Genomic DNA, 21055 nt, shown 5'->3' with positions numbered 1-21055 from the left:
GAGAAGGCCATCCGAGGCTGATCTTGTTAAGCGGCCTGTCTGGTGCTGCTGGAGGTGCTCCTTAAGATAGGCTGGGCTGGAACCGTATAGGGTTTTAAAGGTCAAAACCAACACCTTGAATTTGGCCCGGAAAACAACTGGTAACCAGTGCAACTCCTTCAGCACTGGAGTGATGTGATCTCGCCGGCGGCTGCCTTTAATCAGGCGAGCCGCCGCGTTCTGTACCAGCTGCAGTTTCCGAACCGTCTTCAAGGGTAACCCCACGTAGAGCGCATTACAGTAGTCTAAACGAGAGGAGACCAGGGCATGTACTACCGATGGGAGCAGATGGTCGGGAAGGAAGGGGCGCAGCCGCCATATCAGATGGAGTTGATACAGCGCTGTCCGGCTCACAGCTGACACCTGAGCCTCCATGGACAGCTGGGAGTCCAAAATGACCCCCAGGCAGCAGACCTGGTCTTTCAAGGGTAGCCGTACCCCATTCAACACCAGGTCAACATCCCCCAGCCTCCTCTTGTCTCCCACCAAAAGTACCTCGGTCTTGTCAGGGTTCAGCTTCAGCTTATTCCTCCCCATCCAGCCACTCCAGACATTTGGACAGGGATTCTACGGCCAACCTTGGTGAAGATTTAAATGAGAGGTAGAGCTGCGTGTCATCCGCATATTGATGACACTGCACCCCAAACCTCCTGATGATAGCCCCCAGCAGCTTCACATAGATGTTAAATAGCATGGGGGAGAGGATGGAACCCTGTGGCACCCCACAAGTAAGTGGCCACGGGTCCGAAACCTCCTCTCCCAGTGCTACCCTCTGGTACCTGCCGGAGAGGAAGGACCGGAACCACCACAATACGGTGTCTCCAATGCCCAACCCCTCCAGGTGGTCCAGGAGGATACCGTGGTCAACGGTATCGAAAGCCGCTGAGAGGTCGAGAACAAGGAAGGAGCATTCACCCCTATCCAGAGCCCTCCTCATATCATCTACCAAGGCGACCAAGGCTGTTTCTGTCCCATGCCCAGGCCTGAAGCCCGACTGAAATGGGTCTAGATAATCAGTTTCTTCCAAGTGTGCCTTCAACTGCACCGCCACCACCCGCTCAATCACCTTGCCCAAAAATGGCAGATTTGAGACTGGGCGAAAGTTGTTCAGAACTTGAGGATCCAAGGAGGGCTTCTTTAAGAGCGTTCTTATCACTGCCTCCTTGAGGGCTGATGGCATCACTCCCTCCTCAAGGGAGGCGTTCACCACCGCCTTGATCCCCTCACCCAGTCTCTCTCTGCAGCTCATAATGAGCCAAGATGGGCAAGGATCAAGTAAGCAGGTGGTCGGCCGTACCGATGAAAGCACCTTGTCCACTTAATCAGGAGGAAGAAGCTGGAACCGATCCCACAAAACCGGTTTGCCACAGGCCGCCTCTTGCTCACTAACTGTATCCACAGCGTGCAGAGTAACACACCTAATCTGATCAATTTTATCTGCAAAGTGCCTTGCCAAGGCGTCACAGGAGGCCTTAGAATGCTCCAGTGGTTCCGGAGCCACAGAACCGACCAGGCTCTGGACCACTTGGAACAGCCTCCTGGGACAGCACTCTGCAGACGCAATGGGGGCAGCATAATATTCCTTTTTTGCTGCCTTCACCGCCACGTGATAGGCTGAAGATACAGCTCTAGCCCGTGTCTGATCGTCCATGGAGCGAGACTTCCGCCACCGGCGCTCTAGCCGTCTCACCTCCTGTTTCAATGCTCGTAACCACGGATTGAACCATGGTGCAGTCCGAGCCCTGTTCAGGGGGAGACGGCATTCCAGCCACCCACCAGGGTCTCGACTGAGTGGCCGTTGGCATGCCCCAGAGAATCCCCAAGCGCGTTCAGGAATCCATTTGGATCCATAAGACGCCTGGGGACCATTTTAATGGGTCCTCCACCCCTGCGGAGGGGTTGTGGAACCGAGAAGTCCAACGTCACCAGATAGTGATCTGACCATGACAAGGGGGTGGTGGATATACCCCTGACTTCCAGATCACTCCCCACTTCTCCAGAAACAAACACAAGGTCTAGTGCATGACCGGCTACATGGGTGGGCCCAGTTAGAATATGGTGCAGCTCCCAGGAGGCCATGGTCTCCATGAAGTCCCGAGGTGCTCCTGTGAGGATGGCCCCCGAATGTACGTTGCAGTCCCCCAACACCAGTAAGTTAGGGGACTGTACACGCACATCAGAGACCACCTCAAGCACCTCGGCCAGGGAGTCAGTCGTGCAGCGGGGTGGACGGTACACGAGCAGAATCCCCAGACTGCCCTTCGGGCCCAACCTCCAGTACATGCACTCAGCAACCTTGGTCTCCCGGAGAGGGGGTCTGGTGAAGACCAAGGACTCTCGGTAGATAACAGCCACTCCCCCTCCCCGATCCCCAGCCCTCGGCTGCCGTGCATACAAAAATCCAGCTGGACACATGGCTGCAAGGGTTGGAGCAGCAGCCTCGGCCAGCCAGGTCTCCGTAATACATGCCAGGTCTGCACCCTCATCCAGGATCATGTCATGGATGAGGGAGGTTTTCTGGGTAACAGACCTGGCATTGCAGAGCAGCAAACGAAGGCCAGAAGATGGGGTCACGCCTCCCCCAGCCATCCTTTGGCTCTGGACAGGCCCGGAGCAGGGGACAGATACTACACATCTCTCCCTTGTTCCCCTTACCTGGCATGGCCACCTCTATCTTAACATGTTAAGATGTTAACATTGTTACCTCTATCTTAACATGTAGCACCATTGTAGTTATTTACATATACCACTTTACCAGTCATAACATTCATATTTTAAGGGAATAACACATCAGAAGTTTCAAACATTATAGGAAGTTGGGCAGCGACTGTATACTACATTGTTCTGTACTAGCAAACCAAATAATATACAGACAGCACCCACTTGTGCCCCCCCCCCCCATAGGGCAGTTGGGCTGGGAAAGAGCCATCTGAAATCCTGGAGAAATGGCTCCAGTCAGTGTGGAGTCTACACTGTAGACAATGCTGAACTGAATGGATTCGTTTGGACATCACTCTTGCATAAAGGTTCGCCACACCCACCAAAATTCTCAAGTAAACTTTATTTGCTATTAAGGCTTTCCAAGGGCATGATAAACCCATTCACAGGATTTCATATGCAGAATCAATTTAAGGTTGGTGAAATAGTTGGATAATTAACAAATCTTGTTTGGCATTTTACAACTCTCAAGCACATTCTAGCAGCTTTCAAAGAAGCAACTTGAAATTGAGCTGAAAACAAACTAAAGTCTTGAGACTGGAAGAAGGCACATTTGCAGCTATTAGGAACAGATGGGATAAGAAGTAACTGCCATGAGTGGGGAGGCAAGATGCTGTGCAAAGCACTGAAAACAGGACTTAAGCAGGCACAGTGATGTATGTACCAAGAACTCTGCTAACATGCAAACTGATATTCCACACATGGCAACTATATAAATATGTTCCATTAATCCATTCAAGCCAGTATGGTACAGTAGTCAGAGCACTTAGCTCTGATGTGAAACTTGTGTTCATATACCATCTCTGTAGTTACATCCTCATTGATGGATGGGTGAGGCCTTAGGCAACTCAGTCATATCTACCTCAAAAGGTGTAAGACTAAAAAGCCACTCTCAATTCCTTAGGGAGGAAGGGCAGGATACACATTTAACATAAAAGGCCAATTCTGGGAAACTGGATTACCTGATATAGCCAGTTCAGACTGCTAGAACACAATCTCACAATGCTCAAGATAGACCACAGTGGCTTTCTAACTGGCTCTGTAGCAAGCTCTATCAATCTTAATTCAAAAACAGACATACATTTGGAAGATGATTTACATTTTGCCCCTGCGTTATCCACATCAACCATCAGAATGCATTTTTGCATTTAAGAAAACCATAAAACATTAACTCAAATAGTTTACTCAGACCAAGATTTAAACATGTTTAAATTATTTACATTAACAGGTTAATTTCTGTAACATTATTAATGTACACACTTTATTTAAACTAGTTTACAGCCCTTTATAAAAATTTAATATTTCTTAGCAAGAGGGCAAACCATTTTATAACAGCTACAACAAAGATTTAAATAACTGTAAATATATTCTGGCACCATTCTTTACATTATTTACTAACTATTATTCCCATTGGGTACTGAAGTGGGCCTGGCTTGATTATGTGTCCAAGCCAAGGTGCCCATTTATGCTAATTTCACAGGATTTTTTTTGGTAACGTTACCCCCTCCTAAGCAATGTGTTTAGTCTTAATAGAGGATGGCTTTTCTTCTCACACACTTAATTTTTCTTCTTTACCATTACAACTTACCTATGAGTAAGGAAGAAAAATTAAATAGGTACTGTGGCATCCTTTGTGAAATGAAAGTGATGACATCTGCACTCTATTAGGGAATCCCTTTTTCTTGCAAAATTGCTTATTACATCAACATTGTGAAGACCACTTCCCATATTACAAGGTGATTATGCCCACATCCTTATATAGTCACACTATATATACAGATAGATAGATGTGCAAAAGCTCTAAAAGCAGAATCGGAGAAGACATACAGGACTGACGAAACTGCAGGCAGAATATAAGGTATGAAGTAGTCCTGAGCAAACAAGTTACAGCAACACTGTCTAGTTTTTTTAAAATTGTGCATGAACTTATGGACATTGAGAGCCTAAATTTAACAAACATTCCACGGTGATTGTCGGAAATTAGTAAACTGATGGAATGCAAAGTAACTGAGACGACAAAACTGGCAAGGCTATATGGCAAAACATGGCCTACATTTTGGGTCTAAATCTAATCAATACTTTTGTGTATTTAAAATAGGTGAAGAGGCTGCATGGTATGTAGGTGAGTTGTCTAAAAGTTGCAAAAATATTTAAGACTTGGGTCAAAACCCCAATATTTGTGTCCTTAATGCAGACACAGGAGTTCTAGTTGCAGGCTGTGTTCTCCTGTTCAAAAGTAGAGAAAGTTTGCTTTGAATAGAAATTACAGAATTAAAATGAAAGTAATATGCATTTCTTTGTGAGAAAAGTCCTAGACTGAATCTTCAGCTGCTTTCGTATATGCATTTTACACTGGCATGGTCTTACTGCAAAATTGACACTTGACAGCAATAAACTCTACTGAACCAATCATTGTTTACCCCGTTTTATATCAGTATCAACAAACTGCTAATGCAAACCTCTTTTCGAGCCAAAGAATTATCCATTATACTGTAATTTAGTATCTTGCCAGGATGATTTCAGCATGCTATAAAATGTGTATTTGCCAGTCAACATACTCATGTGATATAGCCCTCCTAACAATATAGCACTTCAGAATATTAGGGGCGGGGGTTGCTTGACTAAAACCTTCACCAATTCAAAAAAGACCCTGCACACAGAAAACTAGAATATCAGGAAGAGTCCTAACATGTTGAGGGAGAAGCCTATGGCTAGACTTTTTCTCCCTGACACATTGGCTTTGCTCAAGCAGGAAATCATATGATGCTCCCCATTCCCATTCTGAAGTAGTAAAATCCCAGGAGGGTTATACCATGTGATTCATTTGAGTGCATAGGACTCTTAAGCAATTAAGTGTAAAAGGCTGATACAATGGCAAAGTAGTCCATCAGATAAAATCTTCATTTCTACACACCTTAAGCTAGGTGAAAGCACCATAGATAATTGGTACAGAAAAAGGGTGTCTTGTGTATTAATGTAATCACATTTACGGTGAATTGGCCAGTAAGCAAAGTTGCCTGCTCTGAATACATTCTGAGTGTGTGATTTTTACCTTTACCAGCAAACCAAAATCTCATTTACACTCATCTAACAAAATTTCAATTTCTGTAAGAATAAAAAAAAAATCTTGAGATAGAGCATCAGTGACACAATTTTCTCAGAACAAATATTGAGAACAACCTGAAGTTAACTGTATGAAAAGGCTTGAAGTTAATTGTATGAACAGTGTAAAAACTTAGAAATAACCCACAATAAGGTGAAGGTAGAACAATACTCTGATCACACTTCTTTTGTGAATGCAACTGATACTAGTGAGCTTTCTGCCTCACTTACACCTTAAGTTCAGTTCCAGCTATTTAGTGTTATTCATCATTCATGTTCTAGCAAATACCTTCTAAAGAGCATTTTCAAGCATCTAGAAGTTTATTCACTTTCAAAAATAAAGTGCATTCACACACACTGAAAGAATTAAGCCATGACAAGAGAGATGAGCAACATTTTAAGAGTGTGACTATTTAAACACCTTGTTTCCCACTACAAAGGACTGCCAATTTTTAGATACATTTGCTTCATCTCTTTCACTACAGCTAAATGTCATTAAAGCTGTTAGGCAACCCACCTCTAAGTGGCAGTGTATTATGCTTTAAGAATGCAGCAAAACATTTAAAAAACAGACAACTAAGTTGTATCTATTGAATAGGAGGGAGTTTGGTTATTATTAAAGTGTAAACCACTCTGCATGGTTGGGACAAAGGGAATTGTCTGGCTTTGTGAGCAGCAGAATAGTTAGCTCTGTATGATTAGGGCACCAGAGTACAAATCCATATATTAATTTGTTGTTGTTTTTAAAGCTTAAAGGCACCCAACCCTTTTATTTCAGGTAGCAAATCAAGTCATTGCTATCTGCATGTATATTTAATAAATAAATATCTTTCCCCTCCAAATATCCATTTTGATAGGAACAGATTAGCATGAGGATATCAATCAGGTAACTGTCAGTGGTATTATTCAGATACATCCCTATGAGAGTTGCAATTAAAAGTTATGCAAGTCAATTTGTACATGACTATATAGACAAAAGATGGTCTGCTTTTCAATTAGCATTAAGCTATGCGTATAAGATTATAAATATTAACAAATAATTTAACTGCTGACTGTTGGCCATCATGAAAGCACAATGATTTCTGCCAACATATGAACTCGACAATCACTCTATAGTACAAATTCTTTACAAACGGTTTGCGTTTACATAACCATCTCTACAGTTTAATACATTTTCAACTTGCAACTTCAGCAGTAACTAACTATGCCTTTGCTTTAGAAGTTCATCAATCTGAGTCTTGTACATATTTTTCACATCTTCAAGGTCCAACCTCAGTTCTTCTGCCTCTTCTGCTTTCTCACCATACATCTGGAGAATGGTATTGTATCTCTGATCTAAATCCTGGAACAACACAGCCCAGTAGTTATGAACTTGTTCTCCCCCATTACAAAAACGCCTAACACATCTCTGCCAGCAATAATTTTGTGAAGTTCAAGCTATCATCATATATATGGACAGTGACCTTAATTCCCTAAATGCCAGTTTTTATATAGCCAAAACGGCACCATCCACACACAAGAGGCAGGTATCAGCAGGCATGGAGAAACCCCACAGTTTGCAGAAACACAAAAAATTCCCTAGTGGGAGGGACCCCAAACAATCCAATGAGAACTGAGCATGCTCCGTGGGCACAGAATACAGGCTGACCTTTCGGAGGAAAAAATATGGAAAACTGATGCGGGGAGGAATGGAATGGAGTATCCCTTGGAACAAGGGATGGATAATGGGCCAGAACACTGAACCGCATTACACACTGCAACAAGAGCATTTCCCACTTCTAGAAAACTCATATGAAGCGTCCTATAAAAATTACTTTTGCTTCCATTATATTGCTAAATTGGCACTCTTATCCTGCATATGTTTGATTAGTAGGAAGTCCCACTGATTTAAATTAAGTATACTTCCAAGTAAGTGTACTTGGGGCTGTAGCTTAATGATTCTATTAAGTTTCTTGGGGAAAGAAAACTTTAGAGGCTAACACACTTGCTTCCAATAGTTTTGTTCGTTTTTAGTGCGACAGGTGTAGTATCTGTTCTCCAGCCACAATTCCCAGAATGGAGGGGAGGGAGCAGTTAGCACCCATCTCTCCCTACTATTTACTCTTGTCAGGTGCAAAACTTGTGTAATTCCTTCCCAACAAAAAGCAGTAGGAATGATCTTGATATCTAGGATGCAGACAACTTAAGGCATTTGTGGTTGATACATGAGCTTGTAAGTTTTAATCTGGCTTCCAATACACAATAGCTCATATATTCATAGAAGAGGACTTCTATCTCAATCTCCTGTGTTTTGCTGATGCCATTCACTGTGTGCCTTCCCTCCTTGAAATGAAGTGGATGGAAATTAAGGCTTTTTTAGTTGTGGCACCCGTTATGAAATGCCTTCCTTGGGAGGCTCCCCTGGCACCAACGTTAGGCACCAGACAAAAAAATCTTATATTCAGTCAGGCTGATTAGGTAGTTTTTTTTTCTACTTTTAAATATTGTTGACTACTTTTTACATGCTGGTCTCATCTTTTATTTGTAGTTTTATGTATTTGTATTTTTTTAACCTTGTAAAATCCACTCTGGAATCAATTTTGAAGAACGGTATAAAATGTTGTAAATAAAGACATCAATCTTTCCTAGAAAGCTACTGTGAAACTTAAATCTGTTGAGAAAAACTTTAGTGTTAATGCAGACAGCCATACACCGAACTAGCAACCACAAACCATTTAGAAAAAACATAAGGGAATACCTGAGAGCAAATAATTTCAAGATGAAGTCCAAAATCAGCACAGCTGCCTTATAAATCCATTTTTCATTATTGATCCTAATATCCCGTAATTCTGAGTGGAATTTAAGGTGCGGATTATTACCTTTAAACCCCCTTGCAGGTTGGGAACAAACTTTTTGAAGGACCAACTCCTCCCATAAAAATCTGTCCATCTGTTAAGATCAGCTGATTTAGCCCTCTTGTGCATGCTACTGACTTCAGTTGGTGGTAATGTATCTTTTTCTGCAGCAGCACCCCAGTTATGGAACTCACTGCCCCCAGAGCTCAGATTTTCTTGCTCTTTACCTATGTTCCACCAGCAGTTAAATGCTTTTTGTTTGCAGAAAGCCTTCGATTCTGTTGCTAAGTTATTGGGTTGGATCCAACTGTTGTGCGAGCAGAAGTTCAGTTGCGGAACAGGACTTCACTGTCCTCTCCTCTCCCAGAAGCCCCTCAGCATGCTTCGAATTTGTTCCGGAGGGTCTCTTGACCCTTCAGAGCAGATTTGGAGGTTGCAGGGCAACTACAGCGGGGAGGTGAAATCCGTTACACTTCTGTTACTGATTTTTAGAATTGTTTTAAACATCTTTGTATGTTTTTTATGTGCTGAGCCACTCTGTGAACCCCTAGGCTTGAAGAACAGGATATAAATATCTAAATAATAAATCTGATAGGGTTTTACAGTAAAAATAATGCTAATTTCCAGGTAAAATTCTATTTGTTTTTATTGCCTGCTGCGATTAACATAAAATTCTATAAACGTTCACTAAGCATGAAGTCCCACTGGGTTCAATGAAGCTTACTCCCGAGTAAGTATGTTTAGGACTGCAACTGTAGATTTGTACTATACTTCAAAATAAATACTTTACATGTACAGCAGGGAGACATTTACATATGCTGAGGAATCCCATTTTAGATTTCACCATAAAATAAAAGCCACCTACCCTAAGTTGCGCACGTAACTTGGGTATCTCCTTTACTTTTTCTTCTAAATCATCATTTTGATTTGTTAATTTTACCAGTTCTTCTGCCATTATTGACCGAGTTCTTTCAAGGTTTCCGATTTCCAGCTAAGATAACAAATATTTGACAGTGAGAATTTAACATGTAACTTTATCAAGTAACTTTATCAAGTTCCTAATTTTGTTTTGCATTAAAACTAGTCAGGCATTTTGAGCTTGAGAGCTTCTATATTAGTACTATTCAGGTATGCAAGGTAAGAGGGTAATCTTAGGAAGCAAAATCAACAAAATACACTTGTATATTGTAACTGTAGTCTGTACAGTTATTGTGCACCTAGCACAGATCACAAAGGCTGTATTCGGACGATCACAACAGGGGAAAAAGTCACTGTGGCTTCTCCCCCTGCCCCCACATGTGCGACCACTATTTGCATAATCCCCCCCAAACTGGGCACACAGAGCAGATGGCTTCATACCCACCCTAAAACCCACGATGTGCAGTAGAGGTTGTAGGAAGGGTACAACATGCCAGCCCGTGCTACATCTCAGAGGATTATGTAAATGGTGGTCACACATGCAGGGGCAAGGGGAGAAGCCACAACGGCTTCTTTCCCTGTCATGGTCGTCCGAACCCAGTCAAAGTCCCACCCCTTGGGTTACATCCAGCCCTGTGACCATCTGCCAGTGGGCTGAAAACTGCAGATGAAATGGTTTTCCCCTCTCCCCTGCAGCCCCCTGCACACCCACCACATCTGCTCCAGAAGGCTTGGGGGCCTTCTGGAAGGGGTCGGAGAGACGAAATATAATTTGAGAGGATATAAGCCAAAGCAGGAGCAGCCCTCCCATGAGGGGGACTGAGCCTCCTGCCTCAGGTGGCAGAGTGGGAGGAGCAGAAAATCGCGCACTCCCTCCGCCGGGAGCTCCCGCCCCACTGCCTCACTCCAGCGAGGCAGCACGGTGGGTGCTCTTGCCCTGTTGCGTTTGCTGCAATGGGAGAATTGGGCCGGCAGGACTCTACAGAGCTGCCACCCACCCAGTGATACTACAGCTGGTGCTCTGGAGAGGATCCTCTCAGCCTGAGCCAGATGGGGGTGGCTGCTCTGGACAGCCTGCCCTCTGTCTTGCTCCAAGGGGATCATCAGAGCAAAAGGAGGGCAGGCAGATGTCCCAGAGTGCTCCATCAACTGCTCTCTCACATAGGCTATGATCTGGGATACCCCTCCCACAATGCCTGGCTATGAGGAAGGACTCACTCCAAGCCAGACATTTGGCTCTGTCCAGCTGTCTGAAAAATCATGCGAGCTGCTTTCTCCAACCAACGCAGCTCTCCAAAGAGCCTGCCCACACTCTGGCTCATGCTAAGAGGATCCTCAGAGTGAGCCAGAGGGCAGGTGGCAGCAATGGGGTGGGGAGCAGTGTGTATGCATGCTCCCCTGCCTCAGACGGCAGGAGAACTTGTGCCACAACTGAGCCAAAGGCAGAGGGGCACAGGAAAGAAAGAGGAAGAGCAGAGACAAGAAGACCAAAGAGGAGAGAAGCAGAGAGAGATGGAAGGAAGAAAAGAATGCCAGAAAAACCCAGAGCTGCTGGAACGGAAGAACTGATTTGAGAGAGCTGGACCAATGACAGTAAGATATTGCTTGAAAGGGATCTGGATAAAATAGGGTCACAGTCTCATTAGGTTAGTTGGATGCATTATCCTCGGCTGATGTATTACCCTATTGCCCATATGGGTTCGGTGGTGGTGGTGGTGGTGGTGGTGTGTGTGTGTGTGTGTGCGCGCGCCCATTCAGATTTTAAAATTTTCCTACTGACATTTTTCTTCAGTAAAATTTAAATTTTGTTATTTGAAAGTTTACCATCTCTTTTTGGGGGGTGGGCGTTTGTTACCCACCCCAAATCTAATAGCCAGCCCTCACACTGCCTAAAGTAGATATTTGAGACCCAGGGAGTTTTCAGGCTGGTTTGAAGCCAGCCAGCGAAATAATGATTTCCACCTGGTGGTAGCAGAAACCCCAGGAAGGGAAGAGCAAAAAGGAGTGTGGGCACACTGTTCTCCCTTCCACTCATGTAACAGGGCATTGCCAGTCTGTGACAGACTTATTTTTTAATCTTGCCAAGATAATGAATTGGAAGTGATGTAGTTCTAAGTAGATCCCAGGCAATCCTAAGCCTGTATGGTTCCCAAACTAGCTATTCACTTGGATCATCTACAAGCAAGACATTTATTGTGATTTCTAATCTCAGAGACAGGGTGGACATTACTGGGTTTCCTTAACATTGGAACTGTCAAGCTAACACTATAGAACTATCTGGCAAAACAAGCACACAAAAGGCAACTGATAATATCTGTCTTCCTAGAATTCATATTAGGGCTGTGCACCACTTAAGCTCGAAACCTGAGCTCCAAGTCAAAGCGAGGCGCTTCAGGCCGCCTCTGAGGTGAGGTGGAGGGGCCCCAAATTGGCCTGAAGCAAATCAGGTTGCTCCAAAGCACCTTCGTGCACTTCAGCATGATCCAGAGGCCCAGCTGCCACACCACCGCCACTGCTGCTGCCCAGCCCCCAGCTCCTTACCTGGGTCCTATGGACGTGCGCTGGCAGCCGTCTCATTGTTCCAAAGGGGGGGGGGAGCCATTTTTAAAATGGCAACTCCCTATATTTCTGGAAATACAGGGTGTCACCATTTAAAATGGCCCCCCCATTCCCCAGAACAAGATTGCTGCTGGCATGCACCCAGAGGGCCTAGGAACTGGCAGCAGCACCGCCTCCCTTGGTGGCACTGGCGGTAGTGGCAGCTCCCCTAGCAGCAGCTCCCCTGCCAGTGGCAATGCGCCCCCCTCCCCCCATGGAACAAGGGCCCAGATAAGGAACTGGGTGTCAGGAATGCCCCTGTTACCTTCTGAAACCTCCTACAGCCAGAATCAACACTCAGACAAAAGGGCTACTTTCCAAGGCTTTATTTCCATTCAGCCTAATGAAGCTTACAGATGCTAATTGCCTGAGACTCAGAGGAAATACAAAGGAACAGCCTACCAGGGGTTTCTAAGAGTTAGGACGTCAGTTGGTCTCCGTTTGGAGAAAAGCCCGGCAACTCTCTGAACTTAAGGAGTAGGGAGGGGAAAATCTCCCCCTTTCCTGTGGGGCCTCAGAGTGCAACTGTTGACATCGAGCCAATTGGGCTAAGCGCCTCAGCTCGGCTCTTGCAACCTCCTGCTTGTGCCTGCGCCTCGCGTCTAAAAGCTCAAGCTGTCCCTCCCTTTCACTGTTGCTCCCCGGAATGTGAGCAGGGGGGGCTCCCCCTCCAGCTGCGCCTTTGAAACCTGAGAGAGTTCCTCTCCCATGGGTTGTATCTCCTCCTCAGAATCAGAGCTGCTTTGGGACTCTATGGGCTCAGATCCAACCCTGACACTGGGGGCTGGGCAGCATGTGTGAGGGCAAAGCGGGATTCAAAAGTCCAAATCCCGCTTCGGCTTCATAGGCCAAAGCGAGTCGGGGGGGCCTCGAATCAGCCCGAGCCAAATCAGGCCCGCCTCAGAAGCCCTGAAACTGCCCCCGTGTCGGATCGGGGGGGAGGTCGATGCACAGCCCTAGTTCATATCATATTTTCCTACATATGCACACAGATGTAATACTCAGGTTACCTGTAGGTGAGAAACCTCTCCATCTTTTAATTTTAACTGTGACTGTAGATTTTCAATAATACTGGAACCTGCTCCCATTCTCACCGCATCATAGAGATTGCTTCCACTTGTAGACATTGAACCAAAAGAATGATCATGTGGGTCATCCTGCAAGTAAAATGTGATACAACCATGAAACTGAATACTTAAGCATCCCTGCTCAGCCATGCTATTCATTAGGTGACCTCTAGCCAGTCACTATCTTACAGCCTAATCTATCTCACAGGGTTGATGTGAGGATTCAATTGTCTGGACAGTGACCATGTATGCTGCTCTGAGCTCCTTAAAGGAAAGGATGGATGAACATCTAAGAAATGAATAGTCTTGACAAGGGTGATATTAAAAAGATTTCAGTGGTTTCTAAGATTAATGCTTCAGAAAGAAAATAAGCATTCAATCCAAAAAAAAAAAGTCTGATCTGCTGATACTGGTAGAAGGCTACACCCAGGGCTTGTCAATTAAGCTCTAGTCAGATTTCATCAGAAGCTGAATTCTCTCAAGAAAGCCAAAATGCAGCACACAGGGCAAAGAGAGGCAATTTCCAATTACAAACAAATATATTTACCTTTTACATAGTGTTTGCTATCCACATTCTCATATTTACTGGCAATATTACTTGTAATGGGCTCTCATTTGAGCAAGGAGGCAGAGCTGGATTCAACTAAAATGCTAATAAAAATACTTAAGATGCCATGATCCAAAGGAAAAATACACAGAAGCCACAAATGAAGGTTAAAAGACAGAGAAGTATACCTGGGATATGAAGGATGCCTGGAGACCTGCCATATCAACCCCACTTATGGAGCTTGAGCGCGATAGTGTTGGTGTGCTTGAGACAGTTTCCATTGTTGATGAAATGTATAATTTACGCTCCTTGAAGACAATAAACAAAGAGAAAAACAAGTAGCAAATATCAGGGAACATTTCAGAAGGAGGTAAATTGCACCGAGATGATGGCAAAGGTGTAGCAAGCAGTGGTTCTCTTACCAAAAAAATTGCCCAATTTTTAAATAGGTTAAGCAATGAAGTGAACTTAATATCATCCAGTTTTCCCAGTTAACTCATATACAGAACCTGCTGCTTATGTGAAGCACAGTAACTTCATTTACTATTCACACAGCAGAAGGAACACCTCACCCCTTTAGCATCTGGCACAGTGCTGAAAGTCCAGGATGTTTGTTCGTGTTATTTTAGGAATTTGTATTACAAATTAATCTTAAATAAATTAAGGCTTATCACATTATTGCCCAGTGAACATCCCTCAGTGAAGAGCAAAAAATGGAGCATCCCCAAATGTAACCAAGGGAATAACAAAATCAGGAGGGCCCAAAGATAGTGTTCACAGGGGTAGGACCAAGGTGAAATCCAAGGAAAAAGGAAGGACTAAGCTATGCACACAAAGAGTATGGCTTGAGGACATAGAACTTCTCTCTGTCCCATCAGCCAGGACAGCTAGACTGGTGGGGACGAGGGAGAGGGCCTTTTCTGTGGTGGCCCCCACTCTGTGGAACTCCCTCCCTAGGGAACTCCGTCATGCCCCCTCTTTAATGAGCTTCCATCGTGCATTAAAAACGTTGTTGTTCAGGCAGGCATTTGGGGTGGGTTAGGGTATTTTAGAAAATGTTTTTACTGTATAATTTTATTGTTTTAAACTGTTTTTATTGTATGTTGTACATCGCCCAGAGTGGCTGAGTGACCAGCCAGATGGGCGATTAATAAATTTAATAATAAATAAATAAATAATTAAGATTCCTATGAAGAATAAAGCCCGGAGAATACAGGGTTGTGAGGCACTGATCCTACAGTGCTTATAGTTCATACAAAGAGCTAAATACAATGATGGGGGACGGGGAGTATGGCCTGATCAAGAGATGCAGGCAGAGAAGCTGGAACGCTCCCACCTCCCCAGGCAACTGCTTGTGCTCTCTTAAGGGTTGCTTCACACCCAGAACTATGGAAAATGATTCACATGATCAAGTACCTTTTCTCTTGCAGTTTCTTGTACAAAAATTGTTTTCTTTTTTTCTTGTTCAACTTTCATTTTCTCCATTTCTAGCTGAGTAGCCAACAGCATCTGAAGAAAGCAAAACAGCTGTCATTATTTGCAGAGAAATCTACTTGAGGAAGCAGTATTATACCAAAGAGTTGGCTATTAACCCTCATACTATATTATGGGGGGCTTTCCTTCCCCAGGCGCACATTGTATTGTTTAATCTACACATAAGTAGACCTACAATCTCGTCCTTCCAGGACATTGTTAACTACAGTGCAGGCGACAATGTCCCCACATTTCAGCCACTTGCATTTTACAGTTTTCTTTCTGTAAACCAAAACATGCCTGGGACATAAAAAATCGCACAAAGTTCTTGGATTTTTGCCATTGGGGTGTTTTTGGCACCCCCCACAATGTAATGTATTGGGAGAGAAAATGCCCCATGCCCTTTTGATTAAACTACAGGTGATCTTAGTGTGTTTTGATGCCAGGAAGAGGAGCAAACCCCTCTTGCACCCAAACACTGAGAAAGTGAGGCTTAAAATCCATTGTTATGCTGATTGTAATCTGCTAGAGGAAAGATCAGACTCCAGTGGAGGTCCTACCATCACAAGGTTTATGAGGTTTGATAATAAGGCAACAAGAGAGACTTGTAGAGCTACTGACAAGCTCATTGCCTTTCGGGATATCTGGAAAATGTTTGTGGAGCAGCTACCCGGACACACCAGGGAGAGACCTCACTGTTGATGAGTAGCTGGTGTTCAGGGGGCGATGTTCATTCAAATACATGCCAAGGAAACCAGGGAAATATGGCACAAAGGTGTAGTCACAAAACTTGTGGAACCATATTCCACACTGGGAGAAATGTGGTAGGGGACAATTTCTTCACAAGTATTGAATTTGCTGAAGCACTGATAATCAAAGATTGAACTTATGTAGGCACACTGAGAAGGAATAAACCATACATCCCATATCCATGGAGGGAACCACTGTCATCACTATCTGGTTTTGACCGTAACTCTACTCTGGTATTGTATGTTCCCAAATAAGGGAAAGCTGTCATTCTCCTCTCCTCAATGCATCATGACATGGTGGTGCATGGGGAGTCCAAAAAGCGAGATATAATTGCACATTATAATACCAAAAGTGGGGTGGATAACCTTGACCAACTTGTAAGGAACAACATCTCTAAGCGTAAAATTAACAGGCGGCCAATCATACTTTTTTTTAATATGCTGGACATTGTAGTCAAAGCCAGCTATGTGTTGTGGGTCCACAAGCATCCTCAGTGGGAGAGTAGAGTGCCAAAATTGAGAAGGCACCTGTTCCTCATGTATCTCAGGAAAGAACTGATACATCCAGAGGTGCAGTGAAGAGTTCAGGACATGCCAAATCTTAGTGCAAGCATCAGGTCTGATGCACATGCTCTGGGCTGTGTACACCAACCTTTGCCTCCACCTGTACAATCCTACGGCTCAAAATGACGCTGTCACTTCTGCATTAGAGCAGCAGACAAAAAAGAACCAGACAGTGCACCAGCTGTGATAAGGTTTGTTTGTAAGGAGCACCGCATCACTGAAGTGCTCTTTGCGCCAGTAGGTTGGCACAAACAATGGCCTTTCGTCTCACCAGGGACAGTTTTGTGTATGGGGTTGAAAAATGACCCCCAAGATGAACAACGCAAGTGCTGAAAATTATATATGGGTTTGTTCCCAGTTCATGCCAATTTGTGTTGGTGTTCTGCCATCTTTGATTCAAAAACATTGTTTTTATTGTTTCTAACTGAAAATAAAAATATTTTATGTTTGAAGATTCAAAATGTTGTTGGCTACTCTATATGGAAAACTGGGGGGGGGGGTGTATTCAGAACAAGCATTCTACCTTATGTGATTGTGTGTTTTCTGCATCGTTTTGGTATTGTTGAACACACTTCATTGTGGGACCTTTTATACCCCCAAATGTACTGGAATTCGGGTCGCGGTCCAAAAAGACCCCAAATATGACATTTGTTAGGTTTTTCTAGCAACTGGATGAGGGTTAAAGATACCTTTTCTTTTTTTCCTTCCTCAACAGTTTTCACATATTCTTCTTTGAGGTTTTCTAGCTCAACTTCATACCTGTGTGTGAAAGCAACAGAGAGAGCACTAAGTCTGTAAGAAAAAAAAAGTATTCGAAACATAGTGAACTAGCATGAAAGGTCTACCATTTGTCTGGGAGTCAAGTTTATACAGAGTTTACACTAAGGTAAAACAGAGCAGTATGTCAGTTTGGCTGCACATGGGATCTGCAACCAACCTGTGTTATCTGGAATGCAGACAGATTCAGTTGCTATTGAGATGGTTCTGTTGGTATGTACGCAGTACCACTAGCAGCATCTACACCCCAAATTTACCCATTTTAAGGTCATTCCATACCTTGTGACTCTTTCTAATTCCTACAGCATTAGAGCAACTGCTTCCAGTAAAATAAAAAAAGCCTTAGTTTTTAAAGTAGCATTGTTAACTACACCCCACCTGGCTATTTGAACCATGTGTATTCTTTTACAGAAATTGTTATAAAATTTAAAAGGAATTTACCGATTGTTTTCATTTTCTAGTTTCTTAAGCCTGGCTTTCTCTCCCTCTAGTTGAGCTTGAAGGCGACTATTTTCTTGCCTTAGGAGAGTATTTTGTGATTCAGTGGAAGAAAGCTGGATTTTATTGGAAAGAAGTTCTTCTGTAGCAGCACGTTCTCTTTCAGTCTGTGCCGCCAGGGCAGTTTGAGCTTCCCCTAATCGCAAGAGAACAAATATACTAGTCGACATTTAAGTGTTACTGAGACTAACAGGGGTCTAGAAGATGTCTTTCTATGACTTTAAAAACAGCCACAGGGGAGACCAGAAAATGATTGGGCCTGTAGCTTATGGGGAGGAAGGTTTAACTCTTTCTTCTGATGCCACAGTCCTGGTGAAAATCCCACCCACTGCCCAAAGCTATTTTCCCTGGGAAGACAATCTGCCATTGGCACAATGGCAATTTCCTTCCTGGGGTGAATAGCCAAAACTTCTGGAGGGTCACAAGTTGCCCACTCCTGCTTAGTGCTTCAGAACATTTTCCAGTATAAACTGTTTTTCCTATGCAAATGACCTTATGCATTCTAATTTTCATCCGATTTTTCCACCCAAAATGTTCCAATTCAAAATTTTCCAGAAAATCAACATCACTGCTCCTAGCCAATCTAATCAGACATACCATCAAAGCAGAGATTCCAGATGCAGGTCCATATCTAATGAACTTCTCTGGGTTTGTGTATATGCATAATCAATTAATTAATTCTCTGCTTTGCATGGAAGCTCTTGACACCCCAATCTACCCATTGACTCACAACCTTTTGCCTTACCAAGCCTATCAGAAAGGTTCTTCTCCAACCTCTCCCATGACAAGGTCTGTGCTCCCAGGGTTGCTTGCAGGTTTTCTATCTGTCGGAGCAGGGGCCTTGTAGCAGATGTAACACTTTGGCTTAGTTCTTGGTTGCGAGTCTCAGCTTCTTGAAGTCTCTGAAATTATAAGGTAGATAAGTACCACTAAGTCCTAGAATACCATGAATATTTTCCCACATCTACTGTTTACTGTCAAATTTCATTTAAACATTGCAAAAGAACAGTAAGAAATGCTATAGGAGCAGCAGCAGCTATAAGCAGTATACCATTTGCATGATACAAATAAAACTGCTGGGAGCAGCTGAAGTCTGCTACTGATAACAATTATAACGATTAATAATGGGACATGTACTAGGGTTCTCTTCAAATATATAGTATGAAACTGCAAACTATGGTCTATTTTTGCTCAATGGAATAACAAGTCAGTCATGTAAGTTTAACACTTTTTTTTTAGCACTTTGCAAGAGGCAGACACAATCTGACATCTCAGAAGGAACTGCTACAATACCTGCTGGAGTTCACTAATTTCCTGGCGCAAATAATCCTCCTTTCTAGCTTGTTGCTGTTCTGCACGTTGCAGGGCCAGTCTCAAGTCTGCCACCTGTAAAACAGGAATAAAGATACAGTATTACAATAAATGTAATAAAATATAATGCACAGATGGCACTAATCTACTGTCCCTTTGGCCTTTTAGCATGCATCAGTGACATACAAGCACTCCCATTTGCTTAAACTGCACTTACAGTAGTTGTGACTTTCACAATGTGACAACAGCAATGCTGTAGTTACATAGCACAAAATGTAAATGTATCCTGCTTCAAGTCTGATTTCTTAATAGTAGTCTTCTAGGTTTGTGTCAATCCCCTCTTACATTTTTCCCTTAGCCTTCCCCAACCTGGTGCCCTCCAATGTTTGAGACTACAACTGCCATCATCCCTGACTGCTGGCTGAGGCTGATGGGAATTGTAGTCCAAAACATCTGTAGGATGGAGAACACTGTCTTAAGGTTTGCAGCATTTCATTGGCTTTCCATGTAATTTTAAAAAATGCCCCGCTGCTTCATTCATTCCTGCTTGTGATTAATTATGCCAAGTACATGCTGAATCAGATTTTTGGGACAACTTGTAATATTACTTCCAGAGTGCACTGCTATGATGCTTACCATAAACATTAAAAAACGTATTACAATATTGGCAATAAAAACACTTGCAAGCTTTAGTCATCGTACCCAACACTGACCTGAATTGCTAAAGCCTCTTGTTGCTGACGAGCTTCCTCTTGGGCCTTCTCTAGTGCTAAGCCCAGTTCCTCCTTCACCTTCATTTCATGACTTAATGCTGCTTCTTGTGCCTCACAGTCCTTTGTAGCATTGGCTTTGTGAAGATCTGCAAGTTCTCTGAAATATATATATATATATATATATGTATGTATGAATGATTTTGGAAGTAAATGTAAAAACAACACTTCTATATTTTGAAATGCATCAGAAAATATATTGCACAGTGCAACACTGGGGAGATTTAAATGGAGAATGATTTTTACTAGGCACAAAGAAGGTGTTCTTGTCCATTTTATGGAAATAGCCTTACTTATATGCGCTATCAAGAGCTGCCTGAACACTTCGGTTCCTTTCTTCAAGATCCTCAAGATCCACCTGAAGTCTGGTAAGATTCTTCTCTTGGCGTTCAACCACACTATTTAATTGTTTAATGTTCTCTCTATGCTGCTTTTCAACTTCCTCTTTGCCATCCAGCACCTGTGTCAGTGAAAAGCCATCACAATCTATTTCTGAGCTTTCATTTACAAAGCATTTTAAATCACTTTATGCAACAACAACAAAAAGGGTGGTGGTGGAAATCTTCTAACTTTTGTCAGACAGCAAAAATGTAGCTATTGTTTCACACACAGCTTGCAAGAATTAAACAGATAATTACCATAGAAAAGGCTAAACCTAGCACAATGGTGCATCTGCATGCCTTTATTTTCACCTTTGGGAGGCATCTGATATGGGCACATATATGCAGTGACCTCATTATACTGAATTATGTGTTGTTGATAGGGAAAGATATATCAAACTACTTCCAGTCCATGTCACTTTAGCATATGTTGACTCAAAAATCCATTTGCCCCATTTCTGCAGTAATCTATGATTTGCACTTAAATACATATTTAAATATGTATTTTGGAATGTTTTTCTCTCAAAATACTTATTTCAAAACATGTTTTATCTTAAAATACACATTTGGTATGTTTGAGGTAAGATATGTATTGTAACATTAGGAGAAGTGCAAAATCCAGTGGATTAGTTTGGGAGGTGTGGATCAGATCAATTTGCATTGGAATTTTCAAAGATCAAATTCATCAAGCATCCTTAGCTGCAGCCTGG

The 21055-nt window shown here is 43.1% G+C and overlaps 1 protein-coding gene across 2 annotated transcripts in view; it reads right to left on the bottom strand.

Moving 5' to 3' along the window:
* Positions 1 to 3080: 3080 nt before the first annotated feature.
* The window catches only part of TMF1 (TATA element modulatory factor 1), a 31083-nt gene continuing 13108 nt past the window's right edge, over positions 3081 to 21055 (bottom strand). For both annotated transcript variants that reach the window (XM_084840432.1, XM_084840433.1), the window contains exons 7-17: positions 20259 to 20425; positions 19909 to 20065; positions 19178 to 19270; positions 18630 to 18786; positions 17828 to 18020; positions 17299 to 17368; positions 15240 to 15332; positions 14012 to 14131; positions 13220 to 13366; positions 9559 to 9684; positions 3081 to 7201 (exon numbers count right to left, since the gene is read on the bottom strand). In XM_084840432.1, coding sequence (XP_084696558.1) covers positions 7058 to 7201; positions 9559 to 9684; positions 13220 to 13366; positions 14012 to 14131; positions 15240 to 15332; positions 17299 to 17368; positions 17828 to 18020; positions 18630 to 18786; positions 19178 to 19270; positions 19909 to 20065; positions 20259 to 20425 — 1467 coding nt within the window. In that variant the 3' untranslated portion in view covers positions 3081 to 7057. The remainder of the gene's footprint in view (positions 7202 to 9558; positions 9685 to 13219; positions 13367 to 14011; positions 14132 to 15239; positions 15333 to 17298; positions 17369 to 17827; positions 18021 to 18629; positions 18787 to 19177; positions 19271 to 19908; positions 20066 to 20258; positions 20426 to 21055) is intronic.

Source organism: Heloderma suspectum, chromosome 2, assembly GCF_057233095.1.
Source record: "Heloderma suspectum isolate Gila_16-S chromosome 2, 16-S_ref, whole genome shotgun sequence".
Classification (NCBI taxonomy): Eukaryota; Metazoa; Chordata; class Lepidosauria; order Squamata; family Helodermatidae; genus Heloderma; species Heloderma suspectum.
The sequence above is the reverse complement of the archived record's forward strand: the minus strand, read 5'-3'. Positions and strand labels throughout refer to the sequence as shown.